Consider the following 17,253-nt stretch of genomic DNA (forward strand, 5'->3'; position numbering starts at 1 on the left):
TTATAGGAGATAAGATTTTATTCTCGGTGCAATGATGTAGTCTAGATTTATGGGTTTTTAATTTTTTTATTTAATTATTTCAGAGACAGGATCTTGCTCTGTTGCCCAGGCCAGAATGTAGTGGCATGATTATAGGTCATCGTAGCTTCCAACTCCTGGACTTACACTATCTTCCTGTCCCAGCCTCTCAAGTAGCTGGGACTACAGGTGCATCCCACCAAAGCCGGCTAATTAAAAAAATTTTTTAAGAGATGGGGTCTTGCTGTGTTGCCCAGGCTGGTCTCGAACTCCTGGGCTCTAGTGTTCTTCCCGCCTCAGCTTCCCAAAGTGTTGGGATTACAGGTGTGGCGGCATTTGTTGACTGACTGCTGATCACAGTTGGGCCAAAAGGGCCCCTGGCGAGTAACTGCCGGATGGTCTGATATCTAACAGGGGAGTCTTTGGGGCTCAGGCAGGGGACCAAGGCTGCGCCCAGCTAAAATTTGTTTTTAAAAGATCCCTCCAGTGGCCCGTGGGGACTAGATTAGAGGGGAACAGGAATGGGAGAGGCGTCCGGTTTGGAGCTACCCCTGCAGTGTAGGCAGGAAGTGACAGTGATTGGAGGAGGGTGGGGCTCTGGGGACAGAGAGAAGCGGGTGGATTCACGAGGTATTCGGGAGGCAGAGCCAACAGGACTTGGATGGATTTGGATGTAGGTGGGGGAGGGGGTGGGTATCAAGGGCGACTCCCAGGTTCCTGGCGGAGCGAGTGATCAGTGCTTCCATTCGCCGAGATGAGGAAGACCAGGTCTGGGCTTGTGGCATTGGCAGCGTGTTGAGTTTGCTGCACTAGGTGAGCAATGTGTGAATGTGATGTCGCATAGTGGATTAGTTTGCTGGGGCTGTCGTCACAAAGTGCCACGAACTGGGTGGTTTAAAACAACAGAAATCTACTCTCACAGTTCTGGAGGCCAGGAGCCCAGGATCATGGTGTCGGCAGAGCCTGTTCCTTCTGAGCTCTGGGTTGGGGAATCTGTGTTGCTGGTGGCTGCTGAGTCTTTAGTGTTCCTTGGCTTGTAGGCACAGCACTCCTATCCCTGTCTTCGTCGTCACGTGGCCTTGCCCTTGTGTGCTGTCTGTCTCTGTGTCCAAATTTCCTCCCTTTATAAGGACACCTGTTGTATTGGATTAGGGACCATCTCAATGACCTCATTTCCACTTGATTATCTCTGTAAAGACAATTTCCAAATAAGGTCACAATCTGAGCTACTCGGGGGACTTCAGCCTATCTTTTTTGGGGGGACATGCAACTTGAGCCATAATACATAGGCAGTGTGTACATGAGTCTGGTTCTCAGAATAGGGGTCCAGGGTGGGGATGTCAATTTCAGAGCCACTGACACATGGTTTATAAAGCCATGGGACCTGAGTGAACCATTCAGGGAGAGCCCAGCACTGAGTTCAGGTGGAAGAGGAACGAGCAAGAGACTGAGAGGGCAGGCGGAGCACGGGGAGCGAGAGACTGAGAGGGCAGGCGGAGCACGGAGAGTGAGTTCCTCTTTGTCTCTCGCAGTCTTGGGAACGGTGTCGAAGATCCCCAAGACCATCCCAGCTCTGTGACTCGCTGGGAGGACTCGCAGGACTCAGCATGTGGTCCTGCTCATGTCTGTGAGTCATTACAGCAAAAGGACACAGAGCAACATCAGCAGAGGGAAAAGGCACATGGGGGACCCTGGGGAAGACCAGTCTGAAGCCTCGGAGTCCTCTCCCCGGGGAGTCACACAGGACACGCTTAATCCCCCAACATCGAGTCGTGGCAACTCTGTGAAGTACTGCCCACCAGGGGAGCTAGTTGGAGACTCAGTGCTGTGGGATTTTCTTGGGGTGCTCATGTAGGCACCTCTACCTGGCATGTGCCAAAATCCCGGATGCCCGGAGGGAAAGCGGGTAGTCAGCACAGAATATGTTGAGTACATAAGCAGTGTATACAACATACACAATGGCTAGGCTGTTCTTGCATTGCTATAAAGAAATATCTTAGACTGGATAATTTATAAAGAAAAGGTTTATGTGGCTCACAGTGCCGCAGGCTGTACAGGAAGCACAGTGCTGATTTCTGGGAAGGCCTCAGGAAACTTACAGTCAGGGCAGAAGGTGAAGGGGGAGCAGGCACGTCCCATGGCCAGAGTAGGAGCAAGGCTAGGGGAGGGACTACGCACTTTCAAACAACCAGATCTCATGAGAACTCACTCACACTCACAAGAACAGCACCAAGGGGATGGAGCTAAACCATTCATGAGAAATCTGCCCCCATGATCCAGTCACCTCCCACCAGGCCCCACCTCCAACACTGGGGATTACAGTTCCACATGAGATTTGGTGGGGACACAGGTCCAAACCACATCCCATGTTGGGCCACTCTTATCAGTGAATCGGGGAGAAAGCCCTTCAGGAATCTAAGTTCCCAGGTGCCAGCTCTGGGTCCACCTGGTAAGTGGGCCTTTCAGAGGTGAGCAGCTGTGGCCTGCCACGTTAACTCTTCCCTGCACAGGAGAACGTCAGAGATGGCGTTAAAATGTATTGCATAATTTGGAACATTGTAGACATAGGAAAGAAGAAGTCCACGTAGCCAGGGTTTCTCGACCACGTGCTATTGACATTTGGGTCTGGGTTGCTCTTGTGGTGGGGCTCTCCTAGGCACTCTGGGACGTTCAGCAGCATCCCTGGCCTTGACCTATTAGATGCCAGTAGCAATCTCCCTGCCAAGTTGCAACAAGCAGAAATATCTCCAGACATTGCCCAGTATTTCCTGGGGGCAAATCCCAGCTGAGAATCCCTGCTTCCGAGTTACAGGCAAGTGAGGCTTCCTCATGCTCTGTATGCTCACCTGTGATGCTCACGTTCATCCTCCCAGGTGAGCTGGCAGCGTCTAGGATCCCCATTTGACTGACAGCTCTAAGGGCTTCCCATGAGGCGGCAGGAAGCCTCGGGTCTCAAGTCAGGCCCACACGCTGCTCTCTGGACTCGGCACCTGCGGCTGTTTCCACACCTTCCATCACTTCAGTCAGTGCCTAGAGAGGTCGTGACCCTGGGACTCAGAGATCATCAGCATGTCTTCCTTTTCCAGGAATTGTACCTGCGCTTTTCCCTGAAGAGGAGAAGGAGTCTATCCTGAGTCAGATTGGACAGGAAGCTCTGAAGCAAGGCATGGGGCCGGCCAAGGAGTCCGTGTGGCAGTACTTCGTGAACAAAAGTGCAAATAACCTGCACATTGTCCTGGGCATGTCGCCAGTGGGGGACACCCTGAGGACCTGGTGCAGAAACTTCCCAGGTACCCGTGGTGGAGCCTGAGAACCCATTTCCCCTGCTTTGGCAGGGTGTGTGGCTGAGGGTCTGTCCACACCTCTAGAGGTTCCCCCAGCAAAGCAAAACAAGGCATGGCCATTAGGTGGAAATGTGGGCTCTGCACTGTAGCTTGGGGCTCACTGCCCCATCCACGCCAGTGGCCGTGGATGATGTCCCTCTGACAGGAGGATGTGCCCACGCTCCTGCATGCAAGGCCCGCAGTGTGTGGAGGGTGGCTCCCCGCTTCCTTCCATTTGGGAAAATTCCACCAGCCACATGCCAACCTTTAGAGCAGAGGTTCCTAATGGGTGGGGCAGGGGCAGGGGAGGTTGTCTCCCAGGAGACTCTTGGTAATGCCTGGAGACATTTTTGGTCGTCACACCTCCAGGGAGCGTGCAGTGTAGTACTGGCATCTACTGGGTAGAAGCCAGGGATGCTGCGAAGCATCCTACAGTGCACAGCCAGCCCCTGCCACAAAGAATTAGAGCTCACATGTCAATAGCGCCAATGGTGAGAAACTCTGCTTTTGATGAACTAGATTTGGACACATCTGGCTTATTCACCAACTTGTTGGCTATTGTAGATGGCATCCATGTTCTTGAGTGTCTCCGGGTTGCAGAGTGAACATCCGTTTTTCTTTTTTTTTTTTTTTTGAGACAGAGTCTTGCTCTGTCACCCAGGTTAGAGTGCAGTGGCACCATCATAGCTCACTGCAGCCTCGACCCCCTGGGCTCAAGTGAGCCTCTCACCTCAGCCTTCCTAGTGGCTGGGACTATAGGTGCACACCACCACGCTGCCTGGCTGATTTTCTTTTCTTTGAGCCAGGGTCTCACTCTGTTGCCCAGACTGGAGTGCAGTGGTGCGATCTCGGCTCACCACAACCTCCACCTCCTGGGTTCAAGTGATTTTCCCACCTCAGCCTCCTGAGTAGCTGGGATTACAGGTGCGCACCACTACTGCCCGGCTAATTTTTGTATTTTTAGTGGAAATGGAGTTTTGCCATGTTGACCAGGCAGGTCTTGAACTCCTGACCTCAAATGATCCACCCGCCTTGGCCTCCCAAAGTGCTGGGATTACAGGTGTGAACCACCACACCCAGCCCTGATTTTTGTATTTTTTATAGAGACAGGGTCTTGCCACATTGTCCAGGCCAGGAGCATCTTTTTAATCTCTCTTTCCTTTCAAGGTATGGTAAATAACACTGGTATTGACTGGTTCATGCCCTGGCCTCCCCAAGCCCTCCATGCGGTTGCAAAGTCATTTCTAGGTAACTGTTATGGGAACTACATTATTGATACAACAAAGCAATTTATTATCACTTCTCTGACTTTGAATTCTGGTCTTGTAGATTTATTCACTGGAAAACCCTATGGTAACAAATGGCTTTCAATTTTGTTAGTATGTGTTTGGTTTATATTTGGTGTTTTAGCCCAAAGACATTTCAGGAGACCTAACAAGGACAATTTAGGATAAAAATTGATTAGGTGTTCTCCACAGCAGCAGTTGGCAAAACCATGGTCTGCTGTCTAGTTGGCCCCTTACTTGTTTTAGTAAATAAAGTTTTATTGGTACACAGACTCACTCATTAATTAACATATTGTCTCCGGCTGCTTTTATGCTACAACTGCAAAGCTGAATAATTGCAACTGTATGAGTACTGTTTGGCTCTTTGTAGAAAACATGTGCTGGCCTCTACCCAAAGAATGCTCCAAGGACAATTCAGCAAACATTCTGCTTTCTCATTTCTAGCGTTTCAAACGCCTAAGACCTTGGATATCAATTTTTTTTTTTTTTTTTGAGACGGAGTCTCGCTCTGTCGCCCAGGCTGGAGTGCAGTGGCCGAATCTCAGCTCACTGCAAGCTCCACCTCCCGGGTTTACGCTATTCTCCTGCCTCAGCCTCCCGAGTAGCTGGAACTACAGGCGCCCGCCACCTTGCCCGGCTAGTTTTTTGTATTTTTTAGTAGAGAGGGGGTTTCACCGGGTTAGCCAGGATGGTCTCGATCTCCTGACCTTGTGATCTGCCCGTCTCGGCCTCCCAAAGTGCTGGGATTACAGGCTTGAGCCACCGCGCCCGGCCGGATATTAATTTTAATCTTTGAAGAAGAAAGGAAGTCTGTCTTCAGGGAACATCTTTTTCTTTGGACCTGACTTGAGCAGATTTATGAGGAATGACACTGGGTAACCTTGAAAATAGTTTCAACCTTATAAATCTGTACTCAATAATAAATAAATAAATAAATAATTAAATATTCCTATATATAAGAAGAAATCATAACTTTAATCATAATGCAGTTTTAGGGGAAAAGGGGCCAAGAGAATGACTCTTTTCTGATGATATATCTCAGGTCCAGATGGTAAATATTTACAGCTTTTTCGCAGCTACGCAATTCTGCCATGTTATCATGAAAGCAGTCATAGACAATACTTAAATGAATCGCTATGGCTGTGTTTCATTTACAAAAGCGGGGTGGGCTGGGTTTGTCCTTTGGCCTGTAGTTGGCCAGCCCCGATACAAATGTACGCTTGTTCTCAGAGGTGTATTTGCCATTTTCATGTGTGAAGTGCTTGTGTTTGCTTTCAGTATTCAGTGTTCCAGCATCATAAATAATGCTGCCTAGAATTTGCTTAGAACTCTTTTTCCTTAGGATATACTCCCTGGAGGCCGGGCGCAGTGGCTCACACCTCTAATCCCAGCACTTTGGGAGGCCGAGGTGGATGGATCACTTGAGCCCAGGAGTTTGAGACCAGCCTGGGCAAAATGGTGAAACCCCATATTTACTAAAAATACAAAAATTAGCCAGGTGTGGTGGCGGGCACCTGTAATCCCAGCTACTCAGGAGACTGAGTCATGAGAATTGCTTGAGCCCAGGAGGCAGAGGTTGCAGTGAGCCGAGTTCGTGCCACTGCTCTCCATCCTGGGAAACAGAGTGAGACCACCCTCTCTCTCTCTCTCTCTCTCTCTCTCTCTCTTTCTCTCTCTCTCTCACACACACACACACACACACACACACACACACACACACACACGCGCACACACAGAGAGAGGGAGAGAGAGAATATATTGTCTGGAATTGAGGTGACTATGCCCAAAGGCACAGGTATTTGTGAGGCACAGTTTTTCCTGCACACTGTAAAATAGGCCCTGGGGCTGTGTTTTGCTAACCCCGGAATAACAAGACCAGCTCTGCAGAATCTGGATTAATCGATACTTTCAATCTGTCTTTCCTTCCTTCGTTTTAACGTGAGACATTCTCTGCTTTGAGCTGAATGCATTTAACAGCCTATCAGATAATCTAGGTGATGTGATCTTGACACTGGAAGCCATCATTAATTCTTTCAGCGGGTGTATAGGAAGGCCCACCCTTGCCTGTATGTGCTGGGTGTCATCCAGTGGTGGGTAACTGAACAATCCCACCCAGCCCCTGGGCGGGCGGGGAGGGCAACAGGCAGAGACAGAGGTGGTGATTGCTTCTGAAAACCCAAGGCTCTTCTGCCATGGCGTCTTGGCCTTTAGGGAAGACAGAGCTTCCTAACAGTAGGGAAGGAATCGGGCAACAGAGTAAGACCCTGTCTTAAGAAACAAAAACAACAAACAAACAAACAAAAAAGGATTGGCATGGATCACTGCTGTGGTCCTGAAAAGCCACCAATAAGTGATAGCTGTTCTTTTCTTGTCCTATTAAAAACTTTAGCATCTTTTTTTTAATCACAGTAAAATATATGTAACCTAACATATTCCATTTTAAGCATTTTGAAATGTACATCTGGCACTAATCACATTCGTAATGTTGTGAAACCAACACCACTATCTGTCGCCAAAACTTTTTCATCATCCCAAACTGAAACTCCGTACCCATTAAACACTAGCTCCCCGCCGCCCCTCCCTCCAGCCCCTGGCAACCTCGAATCTACTTTCTGTCTGTATGAATTTGCCTATTCTAGAGAGGGTTCGTGTACGTGGAATCATGCAGTATTTGTCCTTTGGTGTCTGGCATCTTTCACTTAGCATCATGTTTTTGGGGCTCATCCATGTTTCAGCATCAGAGCTTCATTCCTTTTACAAGTGAATACTCTCCCCGGTATAGATAGGATACATTTTGTTCACCCATTTCTCTATTGCTGGACGCCTGGGTCCTTTCCACCTTGTGGCTATGGTGAGAGTCTACAGTAAACATTGGCATACAAGAATTCATTTGAGTCCCTGTTTTTCAGTTATTTGGGGTATATACCTAGGAGTGGAATTGTTGAGTCGTATAATAATTTTATATTTGACTCTTTGAAGAGCCACCGTTTTCCTTTCTTAAGCATGGCTGGGTGCGGTGACTCACACCTGTAATCCCAGCACTTTGTGGGGCCGAGGTGGGCTGATCGCTTTAGCTCAGGAGTTGAGACCAGCCTGGGCAACATGGGTGAAACCTTGCCTCTACAAAATAATACAAAAAATTACCCAGGCATGGTGGCCCATGCCTGTAGTCCCAGCTACTTGGGAGGCTGAGGTGGGAGGATCACCTCTGTCCGGGAGATGGAGGCTGCAGTGAGCCATGATCACACCACTGCACTCTAGCCTGGGCAAGAGAGTAAGAGCCTGTGTCAAAAAAAAAAAAAAAAAAAAAAAAAAAAAAGGAGAGAGAAAGAAAGAAAGGAGGAAAGAGAGAAAAGAAAAATACATTTTTTATTCCTTCCTCTTCAGGGCGTAATCCAATGATCCCGGCAGAAAATATAGAAAATGTGGTAAAGCATGTTGTTTTGGTTCACCAGTCCGTGGGTCACTACAGCAAACAGTTTCTACAGAAATTGAGACGCAGCAACTATGTCACTCCGAAGAACTACCTTGATTTTATTCACACCTATTCAAAATTGCTAGATGAGAAAACTCAGTATAATATAGGTAAGCCTGGGGGATGGGGTGGCTGACAGAGGTCATTCTTATTTATGGTAAGGATTCGAACGCTGATCTTTTCTTTAGTAAGATCAGCCATCTTCAGTATTGAGGCCAAGCGAAGCACATCTCGGATTTTGCGTCTTGGAGCAATTCTTTCATGTGGGTAGGACCCTGGCATGTCCTTGTTTTTATTCTCAGTGTTGAGTCATAGACTTTGAAGCTTTACGTTTTCATCACATTAGCAATGTTTCCATTTTGATTTTTATCTTAGAGATAGGGTCTCTGTTTCCCAGGCTGGAGGGCAGTGGTGCAATCATGGCTCACTGCAGCCTTGACCTCCTGGGTTCACGTGCTCCTCCCACCTCAGCCTCCTGAGTAGCTGGGACCACAGGTGTGCCTGGCACACATTGGAGATACTGTCTGCTGCAACAGCATGCACTGCTGGACAGGGCATTTTAAAAAGTGCTCTGGCTATTGGCCAAGGGAAGCACTGTTTTCAGATATATATTCATTTTGGCTGATGCCATCCCAGTATGGCAGTGGAGGTACTGAAAGACACGTGCCATCTTGTAAAAATGTTTTGTTTTGTTTTGATAAGCTGAAGTTAGGCAAATCCCAGTGATTGTGTTGGGAACAGTGGCCACCTCGACAATGAACATAGGTGCCCTCTTTCCTCAGCTCAGTGCAAGCGTCTGGACGGGGGACTGGACAAGCTGAAGGAGGCCACCATCCAGCTGGACGAGCTGAACCAGAAGCTGGCCGAGCAGAAGATCGTGCTGGCCGAGAAGTCCGCCGCCTGCGAGGCCTTGCTGGAGGAGATCGCCGTCAACACCGCTGTAGGTGAGTGAGGGTGGGGGCCAGGGCAGCCCATCCCCCAGCAGGACAGGGCTCTGCCGGGACGTCCCTGCGAAACTGCTTGTAGGCACCGAGTGTGCCATCTTGACCCTGCAATTCCTGTTTCTTTCTGAATTTGTGTCCAGCCAGTTTCATCCCTTTTCATAAGCACTGAGACGCTACCATATGTAGGCCCCTGCGCTGGTAGCCTGAGGATGTGCCAGGAAGTGGAAAAGTCACTCGACCCTCAATGGGCTGGTGAACTAAGTTCGTGGGGTTGAAATGACCTAAGCCTTGGCGTCATCGATGCGGGACTTTTCTTGACTCCCCTTGAAGCTGTTTCAAGGTTCTTTCTTGGGCTCCTTCCCTCGGTCTTCCTGGCCAAGGCTCTGTGTCACCTGCACTGTCCTGCTCTTGACGACTCTACCCTCTTGCGATGCCTGGCACAGGACAGCTCCTGGAGCCCACAGCTCTGTGCCTGGCCTCTCACCCTCCTCTCTAGGTCTTTGGGCCACTGGTTTCTGATGTGTACCCGCCCCAGCTCAGTCTCAGATTCCTGCAGATGCTACTCGACCTGCCTGCCTCTTCCTTCTTCTGCTGGCCTGTGTTTGTGTTGCTGCTAAGTGTCATCTCGGTTCAGTTCCTTTGTCATTGCACCCGGCCCTGTGCACAGGATCCATTTGTCATCACTTTGGCAACAGCACCCTAACTTGGTGTTGGCAAACTGCCTCTCCCCAACTCCCAGTGCCTGCCATCAGGATGGGCTTATTCTAACCCTGGCAGACCAATTAGAAGTTATCTGGGACTGCACATTTTGAGTCAGCCAACAAGACTGAAGATTATTTGAGTTCATTTATTGCATGGCAGTGCTGTGAAGAGACTGCATTCAGTGACTGAGCCCAGACCCCCAGGCGCCCCTGGTTTATGTGTTTCAGCATCTTCCATGTCCGTGAGCTACCATGTCTTCTTATAACAATTTCACATTTTTCTTAACTCGACCATTGTTAGCTTCTGTTGCTTGCAACCAAAGCAACTTAATCGATAGATATCCTTTCCCAGGAATCTGTGGCAACTCCCTGCTGCCTGTTTTGATGCTGAGTCCTCATTGTGGCCATCATCAATCCCTCTATGTCATCTTGCCCACCTAATTTCCCATGACACCCTGTCGCCTGCTCACAGCATCACCTCTTCGTGCCCGTGTGAGTCCTGCAGTAATTTGCTCTTCCTCTCCCTTCGGTCTGCTGAGAATATCCATACCACGTCTCTCTTCCTATCCGTGTTTCTTCTACCAGAACTTTGATCAAATGCCTCATTCCCACATAGCTGCACTTTGCTTTGATCTGTCTTTTAAAAACTATATATTTCTGGCCCCCTAGATGTAAAAAACTATACATTCTTGGCCCCTTAGATGTAAAACTAGACTGGAAGTGTCTTGAAGGAAGCTGTTATTCCACGTATTCATCTGTCCAATCAGCAGACACTGACTTCAGCTTCATGGCAGGCACCATGGTAGGGAGAGTGGGGGCTAGAAACTGAATGAGACTCAACCCCTGCCTCGAAGAAGCTCACAACCAAGAGAGCCCCTCCCCCAGTGCCCAGGCTGCAGTTTGTACTGAGGACGACCTGTTTGCCACACCCATGTTTAGTGCCTCTCCTACCTGTGGTTGCTTTTCTTTCCCCATTGCCGTCATCCTTGTCCAGGGTCACCTTGCTCCCACTTGGAATTTTGGAGGAAGCTTCATCTAGGATCTCTGTTTCCAGGCTGCCTGTCCCGATCAGGACTATTTTGGTTGCAAATGGTGGAAACTGAGCTCAAAGTGCCTTAATCTAAAGTGGAAACACATTGATTCCAGAGGCATCCTGGCTTCAGGCACAGCTGGATCTAGGACTCAAGTGTATCAGTGGGAATCTTTCCTTCCCTTTCTTGGCTCTGCTGTCTTCTGTTTAGGCTTCATCTCAGGCAGCAGGCTCTGTCCATGCTGAGAGTTTGGGAGCCTCCCGCATGAGGTTGGCATCCTATTAGCTCAGCATCCCCAGGGGAGAGAGGGCTCTTCTTTCCCATGCATTCCCACAAAGCTCCCAGAATTGGCTGTGATTGGACAGATTTGAGTCACATGCCCTTGCCCAAACCAATGGTAGCCATAGGAATGGGATACACTGACAAGTCCTGCAGAGGGTAGGGTGGGGTGCAAACAATTGTTTCTCCTGAGGGTGGCTCTTCAGCACCTGCCCCAGCCTCCAGCCTGTGTTCCTGCCTGGCTGAAAGAGCCCATCATTTTGCTCCTCAACATGACTCAAGCACCTGGCTTGGCCGGACCCCTTTGCAGGCTGCTCCCCACCCTGAGGTTCCCGAGGCCTGTACCAGCCCTCTTCCTTCCCAGCCAGCTCTGGTGGCCCTGTTACCTCTGTGCTCTGTTCCTGCTGGCCCCACCCCCGCCTCGGCATGCTCACAGCTTAGACAGCTTCCTTTCTTCTGCTCTTCTGTTCCGAAGGTTCCACAATTGTGATCTTGCTACCCTTTTCTGACGCATTCATCCCCCTGCTGCCCCAGGGAGAAGCAGTGCCTGGGCTGGGGACCTTTACAGTGTCAGGGCCCGTGCACGGCTTTGCACAATGCAAGTGCCAATGCTGGCTTGTTAGCTGTGGAGATGGATTCCGAGAGACCTTAGCATGGGGGAGGCAGAGCCTCTGCAGCCAGCCTCTGTTTGCAGAAGGCCTGCTGCATGCATCTCCTGGGGCTGCTGTAACAAAGCACCGTGATCTGGGGGCTGAAAACAACAGACATTTAGTTTTTAAAATTAATTAATTAATTTTTTTTCTTCAGACGGAGTCTCGCTCTGTCGCCCAGGCTGGAGTGCAGTGGCGCCATCTCAGCTCACTGCAACCTCTGCCTCCTGGGTTCAAGCGATTCTCCTGCCTCAGACTCCTGAGTAGCTGAGAAGCGCCCATCACCACGCCCAGCTAATTTTTGTATTTTTAGTAGAGACAGGGTTTCTCCATGTTGGCCAGGCTGGTCCCGAACTCCCAACCTTAGGTGATCCACCTGCCTCAGCCTCCCAAAGTGCTGGGATTACAGGTGTGAGCCACCACGCCCGGCCAACAACGGAAATGTATTCTCTCACAGTTCTGGAGGCCGAAGTCTGACATCAAGGTGCCGGGACCACGCTCCCTCTGAAGGCTCTAGGGGAAGACTCTTTCATGCCCCTTCCAGCTTCCCAGGGTTGTTGACAGCCCTTGGTATTCCTTAGCTTAGCTTATAAATGCACCGCTCCAGTGTCTGTCTCCATTGCCACACGCCCCTCTTCCCTGTGTGTCTCCACATGGCCTTCTGATAGGGACCCCAGGCACTGGATTTAGGGCCCACCCTAACCCCGTATGACCTAATCTTAACTAATTTCATCTACAAAGACCCCACTTCCAAATAAGGTCACATCCTGAGGTCCCAGTGGGCACGAATTTTGGTGGGGTGACACTGTTCAAACCACTGTGAGCCAAGCCCTGCTCTAGGTTTTGGGGTTCCAGCCCTCGGGGAGGTGTTGACATCCTAGTGAGTGAGGGCACCCAGACAGTGAATCAGTCAACGGTGAAGTGAAACTTCCCGATTGTGATCGGTGTCATGAAGCAAATCGGCAAGGCAGAGAGAGAGAAGGCGACAGGGGCAGCCTCGTTAGAGGGCGGCTCTGGCTGGGCCAAAGTGAGCGTAGGAAGAGGTGATGAGAGGCAGAAGGAGGAGATCGCAGGGAGCCAGTAAGCGGAAGGGGGCCCCCGGCATCCTTAGTGAACACCGGCGAGGCAGGGCTGGGGGCTATCAGGAGCCACGGGATTTGTCCTGGATGGAGTGGATGGGACACAGGTGGGCCAGTTGAGGAAGGTCGGAGTCAGGGTGGCTGCCTGGTGCTGGAGGCCCCATGCATGGTGGGGTTTTCTGTCCCACCGGGATCACTAAGGCTGCCACATTGGCCAAAGCTCCTTAGATCCCCACTGGGGCTCAAGCCAACCTTTAAGGACTGCACTCTGCTCAGAGCCGGTGGCCACGAGTGCATCTCCTCTGAGCCCAAGTGTACTCACCCCTGCCCCACCCTGCAGCTGAGGAGAAGAAGAAACTGGCGGAGGAAAAGGCCATAGAGATAGAGGAGCAGAACAAGGTCATTGCCATGGAGAAGGCTGAGGCCGAGACGACCCTGGAGGAGGTCATGCCCATCCTGGAGGCCGCGAAGCTGGAGCTGCAGAAGCTGGACAAGTCGGACGTGACTGAGATTAGGTAACGCGCCCGGGCCGCCGTTCTGGGCTTCCGTTCCACCTCTGCAGGCCAGTAGTCGCCATGATCGTGGCGACCAGGAGCTTACGAAGGAGCCGACACCAGGTGCTGCCTCTGCGCCTGGCTCTCTCCGCGGTGGGAACTGTTGTTGCCCTCATTTTCGGATGAGGAAAGCGAGGCCCAGGGAGATGAGGCGGCACCCCAGGCATCCAGCTCCCCTGGCTAGTAGGAAGCAGGGCCTGCCGACCTTGAACCCAGGCCAAGGGAAGGATGGAGTGGGGTAAAACAGTGCTCTTCATGGAACACGTGGGCGCAAGTGTCTGCCCTCGCAGGGGCAGAGTGCTCAACACAGGGCGAGCCCTGCTGAAAACAGCTAGGCAGAGATGTGTGCACACCACGGCCAGACTGGCGATGCCTGAATCCATTTCTGGCCAAGGAGGCTTTCAAGGAGGGTGAGAGTAGGTCACTATTGAGGCCCCCATACATCTTGTAAATCAATCTGTAAGACGACCCTGTCCCCCACACCAGAGGGCTCATCTGCTGTCAGCGAGGGTGACCTGGTGTGGCCTGGGCCAGCAAACTTTCTCCCCGCAAGGCTTGGTCTCCCCAGGGCACTGTTCCTGGACTCTGATGGTCAGTTGAGTCTTGTGAGTAAAGCCCAAGGAGGGAACAATGTTCTGGTGCCAGCCTCTGCCCACTGCCTCTGCCCCTGTGCTGCCTGGCCCCACACAGACCCCCCGGCGTGGGAGCCTCAGTTCTCTCCTTCCTCACTCTTCATCCGGAAGATCAGTCTTCCTGGCCCCACACACAGGTCTCGCATCCAAGAGGCTCCATTCCTGGGTCAGTAGTGGGCTTCCGTTCTGGGCTCCCGGGGGAGTAGTGCGTGTTCCCCGCGCTTCCTGTTTCTCTGGCTCTGTGCTGCCTGTGAAGGCTGAGCAGCACTCCTTATCCAAGGCCGTGCCCTTGTTTTCTTGTTAATGAAACATTTGTGAATTTGAACACAGAATTTAGCTCATTCCAGGACAGGGGACCTGGTTCATTCTTGGGAGGTCACTTGGAGGTGCCACTGTTGTCAGCAAGAAGTCATTATTTCAGTGTTGAGAATGGTGTCAAGGAAGGTATAAGGATGGATGTATTAAAACTTCAGCACTAAGCATTGAAAGTTGAGGCTGAGGTGCCAGGACACAGTGGAAGTGCACACCCAGCGGAGGGTAGGAGACACGGTCTGCACACACATTCTCTCAGGGGAATATCTAGCTACCGGTAATAGGATTTAGGGCACCACTCCCAGGTCAGCAGCATAAAAACATCGTGAGAGCAGAGACTAGGAAGGATTTTTGAAGGGAATTTATTTGAAGAGAAGGAAGGGTGAGTCCCTTCCATCAAGCCAAGGTGGAGGGGTGGGAAGGAGTTTCCATGGGGCCAGATAAAGAGCTTGACGTGTGTCCCCTGCAGTGAGACAGGCATTGCAGACAGGTGCCCAGCTCACCCCTGAGAAAGCCAAAGTACAAAAGGAATAATTTTTACACATTCATACATGGCTCTGCCTCTTTGCTGTGCGACGTTTAGCAAGTCATCTAACTTCTTTGTGCTCCAGTTTCTTCATTTGTAAAATGTGAATAAGAATTGTCTCAGCTGCATCAGTGTCTTCATGAGGATCATATAAGCCTATATGTGAAGAACTGGGCTGGGCACATGGTCAGAGCCGTGTAAGCATTAGCCATGATTATGGCTCCAGCATCCAAAAGGTATGCTGGGAAAAGCCCACGGCCACTGTGTCCTCTATCAGCTCTGGTCACCTTCCCACGCTGCAACAGGTAGTGTGGGTATATCATTTCTCGTATACACATCCCGAGGATTTTCATGCATGACCAAGGCAACCAGGTACACAAGGGTCTCTTCTGTTCCTGACTTCAGGTTCTGAGGGTTTGGAGAGCAAGATATACCTGCAAATCCTTTTATCCTTCTTTTATATACAAACTGTAACACCCTATGCATATCTTTCTGCATCTTTTCTGCTTAGCAATATATTTTGGAGATCTTTTGCGTGTTGATATATGATGAACTTCCCTGATATTTTAGAACATTCCTCCACATTCCATTGTGTGGCTGTGCCATAATTTATTTAACAAGCCCTTACTGATGAGTTTGTTAAATAAGTTGATTGTGTCTCCAGTCTTTTGCGTTTACAAATAGCGTGGCAAAGAATAAACCTGAGCATAGTTAATTGTGCACCTGGGAGAGTCCACCTGCAGGATACATTTCTGGAAGTGGAATTGCTGGGTTCCGGGGTGTAGGCATTTATAATGTGCATAGCTGTTGCCTAGTCCCAGCCATGGGAATGGAACCTATTTATCCTCACCAACAATCCAAGTGAGCAGTACCTGCTTTTTCCTAGACTCACCAACAGGGGGAGCGATCACATTTGGATTTTTCACATGTTGTAGATGAAAAGTGGTATTTGTGTAGTTTCAATTTGCATTTCTCTTAGTGTGAGTGAGGCTGGCCTTTTTTTTTCCTATGTGAAAAATGTGTCTACGAGTTATGTGTATTTCCTTTTCTGTGAACTTGGTTTGCTTATCTGTTGGGCCGTGGTTATTGTTGCTTTTTGTTTCAAAACCATTTCCAGGGGCTTTTTTATACAATGGGGAGATCAGCTTTTTATCCATAAGGTGAGTTGCAGATCTTTTCCTGGTTTGCCATGGGCCATTTGACTTTGTTTAGGAGGTTTGTGTGTGTGTTTGTTTTTGCCATGTATGTTTATTTTTATGTGGCAGATTTTAGCAATATTTTATTTTGTGACTTTTTTAAAATTAATTTTTTGAGACAGAGTCTCATTCTGTCACCCAGGCTGGAGTGCAGTGGCGCAATCTCGGCTCACTGCAACCTCCACCTTCCAGGTTCAGACGATTCTCCTGCCTCAGCCTCACAAGTAGCTGGAATTACAGACACCCACCACCATGCCCGGCTAATTTTTGTATTTTCAGTAGAGAGGGGCTTTCACCATGTTGGCCAGGCTGGTCTCGAACTCCTGACCTCAGGTGATCCACCCACCTCAGCCTCCCAAAGTGTTGGGATTACAGGTATGAGCCACTGCACCCAACCTATTTTGTGGCTTTTGGATATTGTGTCCTAGTTAAAAGACCTGATTACACTGTAAGATTGTAAAATAATTTCCCCATGATTTCTTTTTGTATTCTTATGGTTTAATTTTTTATATTTAAATCTTTTATCTATTGAGGATTTTTTTCCTGGGGTTTTGTGTGAGTTTGGATCCAATTTGAGTTTTTCCAGATGACTAAAATCTGGCTTTTCTCAGGTCATTTGGATGTTAAGCACAATGAGCCAGCACTTACATCTTGACAATTTTATAATCTTTTAAGTCCTTAAGAAGCGTTTCCTTCTTATCATACTCAATCCTCTTTGTGGAAACATTAAATGTTAAGGCAGGAAGATGAAGAGTCATGAAGATTAGAAGTAGATGTTTCTCTAACTATAAAAGTATAAAAGTCTCCCTTTGTTGCTGGCTTTTGATTTTTACTTTTCTTCCTTTCAATTCAATAGTCATTGGGTGTCTGTCCCCCACCCCACCCCACCCCTGCCCTGAGCAGGCACTGGGGCCGATCAGCAGTGAGACAGGCAGGCAGGGCCTTCACTGCATGGAGCTGGCACTCTGTTTTCCTATAGGAATCCCATGTGCATGGGGAAATGATGTAGGATTAGGTTAGGAAGGAAAGGTCCTTGCTGCTCTGACAGTGGATGTTGGGACCTGACCTAGTCATGGTCATGGAGGGTGGAGGGGGCAGCTTCTCTGAGGCTGCAAGGAGCTCGGCTGGAGAAAGAGCAGAGACAGCTGCTGTGCCAGGGGTAGAGCGCTGGGAGGCGGGGAGTGGGGCTTAAAATGGTTATTTTCTTCTAGGGAGGGTAGCATATCATTCTCCCTTTCTCATTCCCA

The 17,253-nt window shown here is 49.7% G+C and overlaps 1 protein-coding gene across 4 annotated transcripts in view; it reads left to right on the forward strand.

Moving 5' to 3' along the window:
- The window catches only part of DNAH10 (dynein axonemal heavy chain 10), a 175,747-nt gene that overhangs the window by 130,511 nt on the left and 27,983 nt on the right, over positions 1-17,253 (forward strand). For all 4 annotated transcript variants that reach the window (XM_031650880.1, XM_031650881.1, XM_031650879.1 and 1 more), the window contains 5 exons: positions 3,105-3,308; positions 4,509-4,589; positions 8,015-8,212; positions 8,885-9,046; positions 13,127-13,301. In XM_031650880.1, the coding sequence (XP_031506740.1) occupies positions 3,105-3,308; positions 4,509-4,589; positions 8,015-8,212; positions 8,885-9,046; positions 13,127-13,301 (820 nt within the window). The remainder of the gene's footprint in view (positions 1-3,104; positions 3,309-4,508; positions 4,590-8,014; positions 8,213-8,884; positions 9,047-13,126; positions 13,302-17,253) is intronic.

Source organism: Papio anubis, chromosome 9 (assembly GCF_008728515.1).
Source record: "Papio anubis isolate 15944 chromosome 9, Panubis1.0, whole genome shotgun sequence".
NCBI lineage: Eukaryota > Metazoa > Chordata > Mammalia > Primates > Cercopithecidae > Papio > Papio anubis.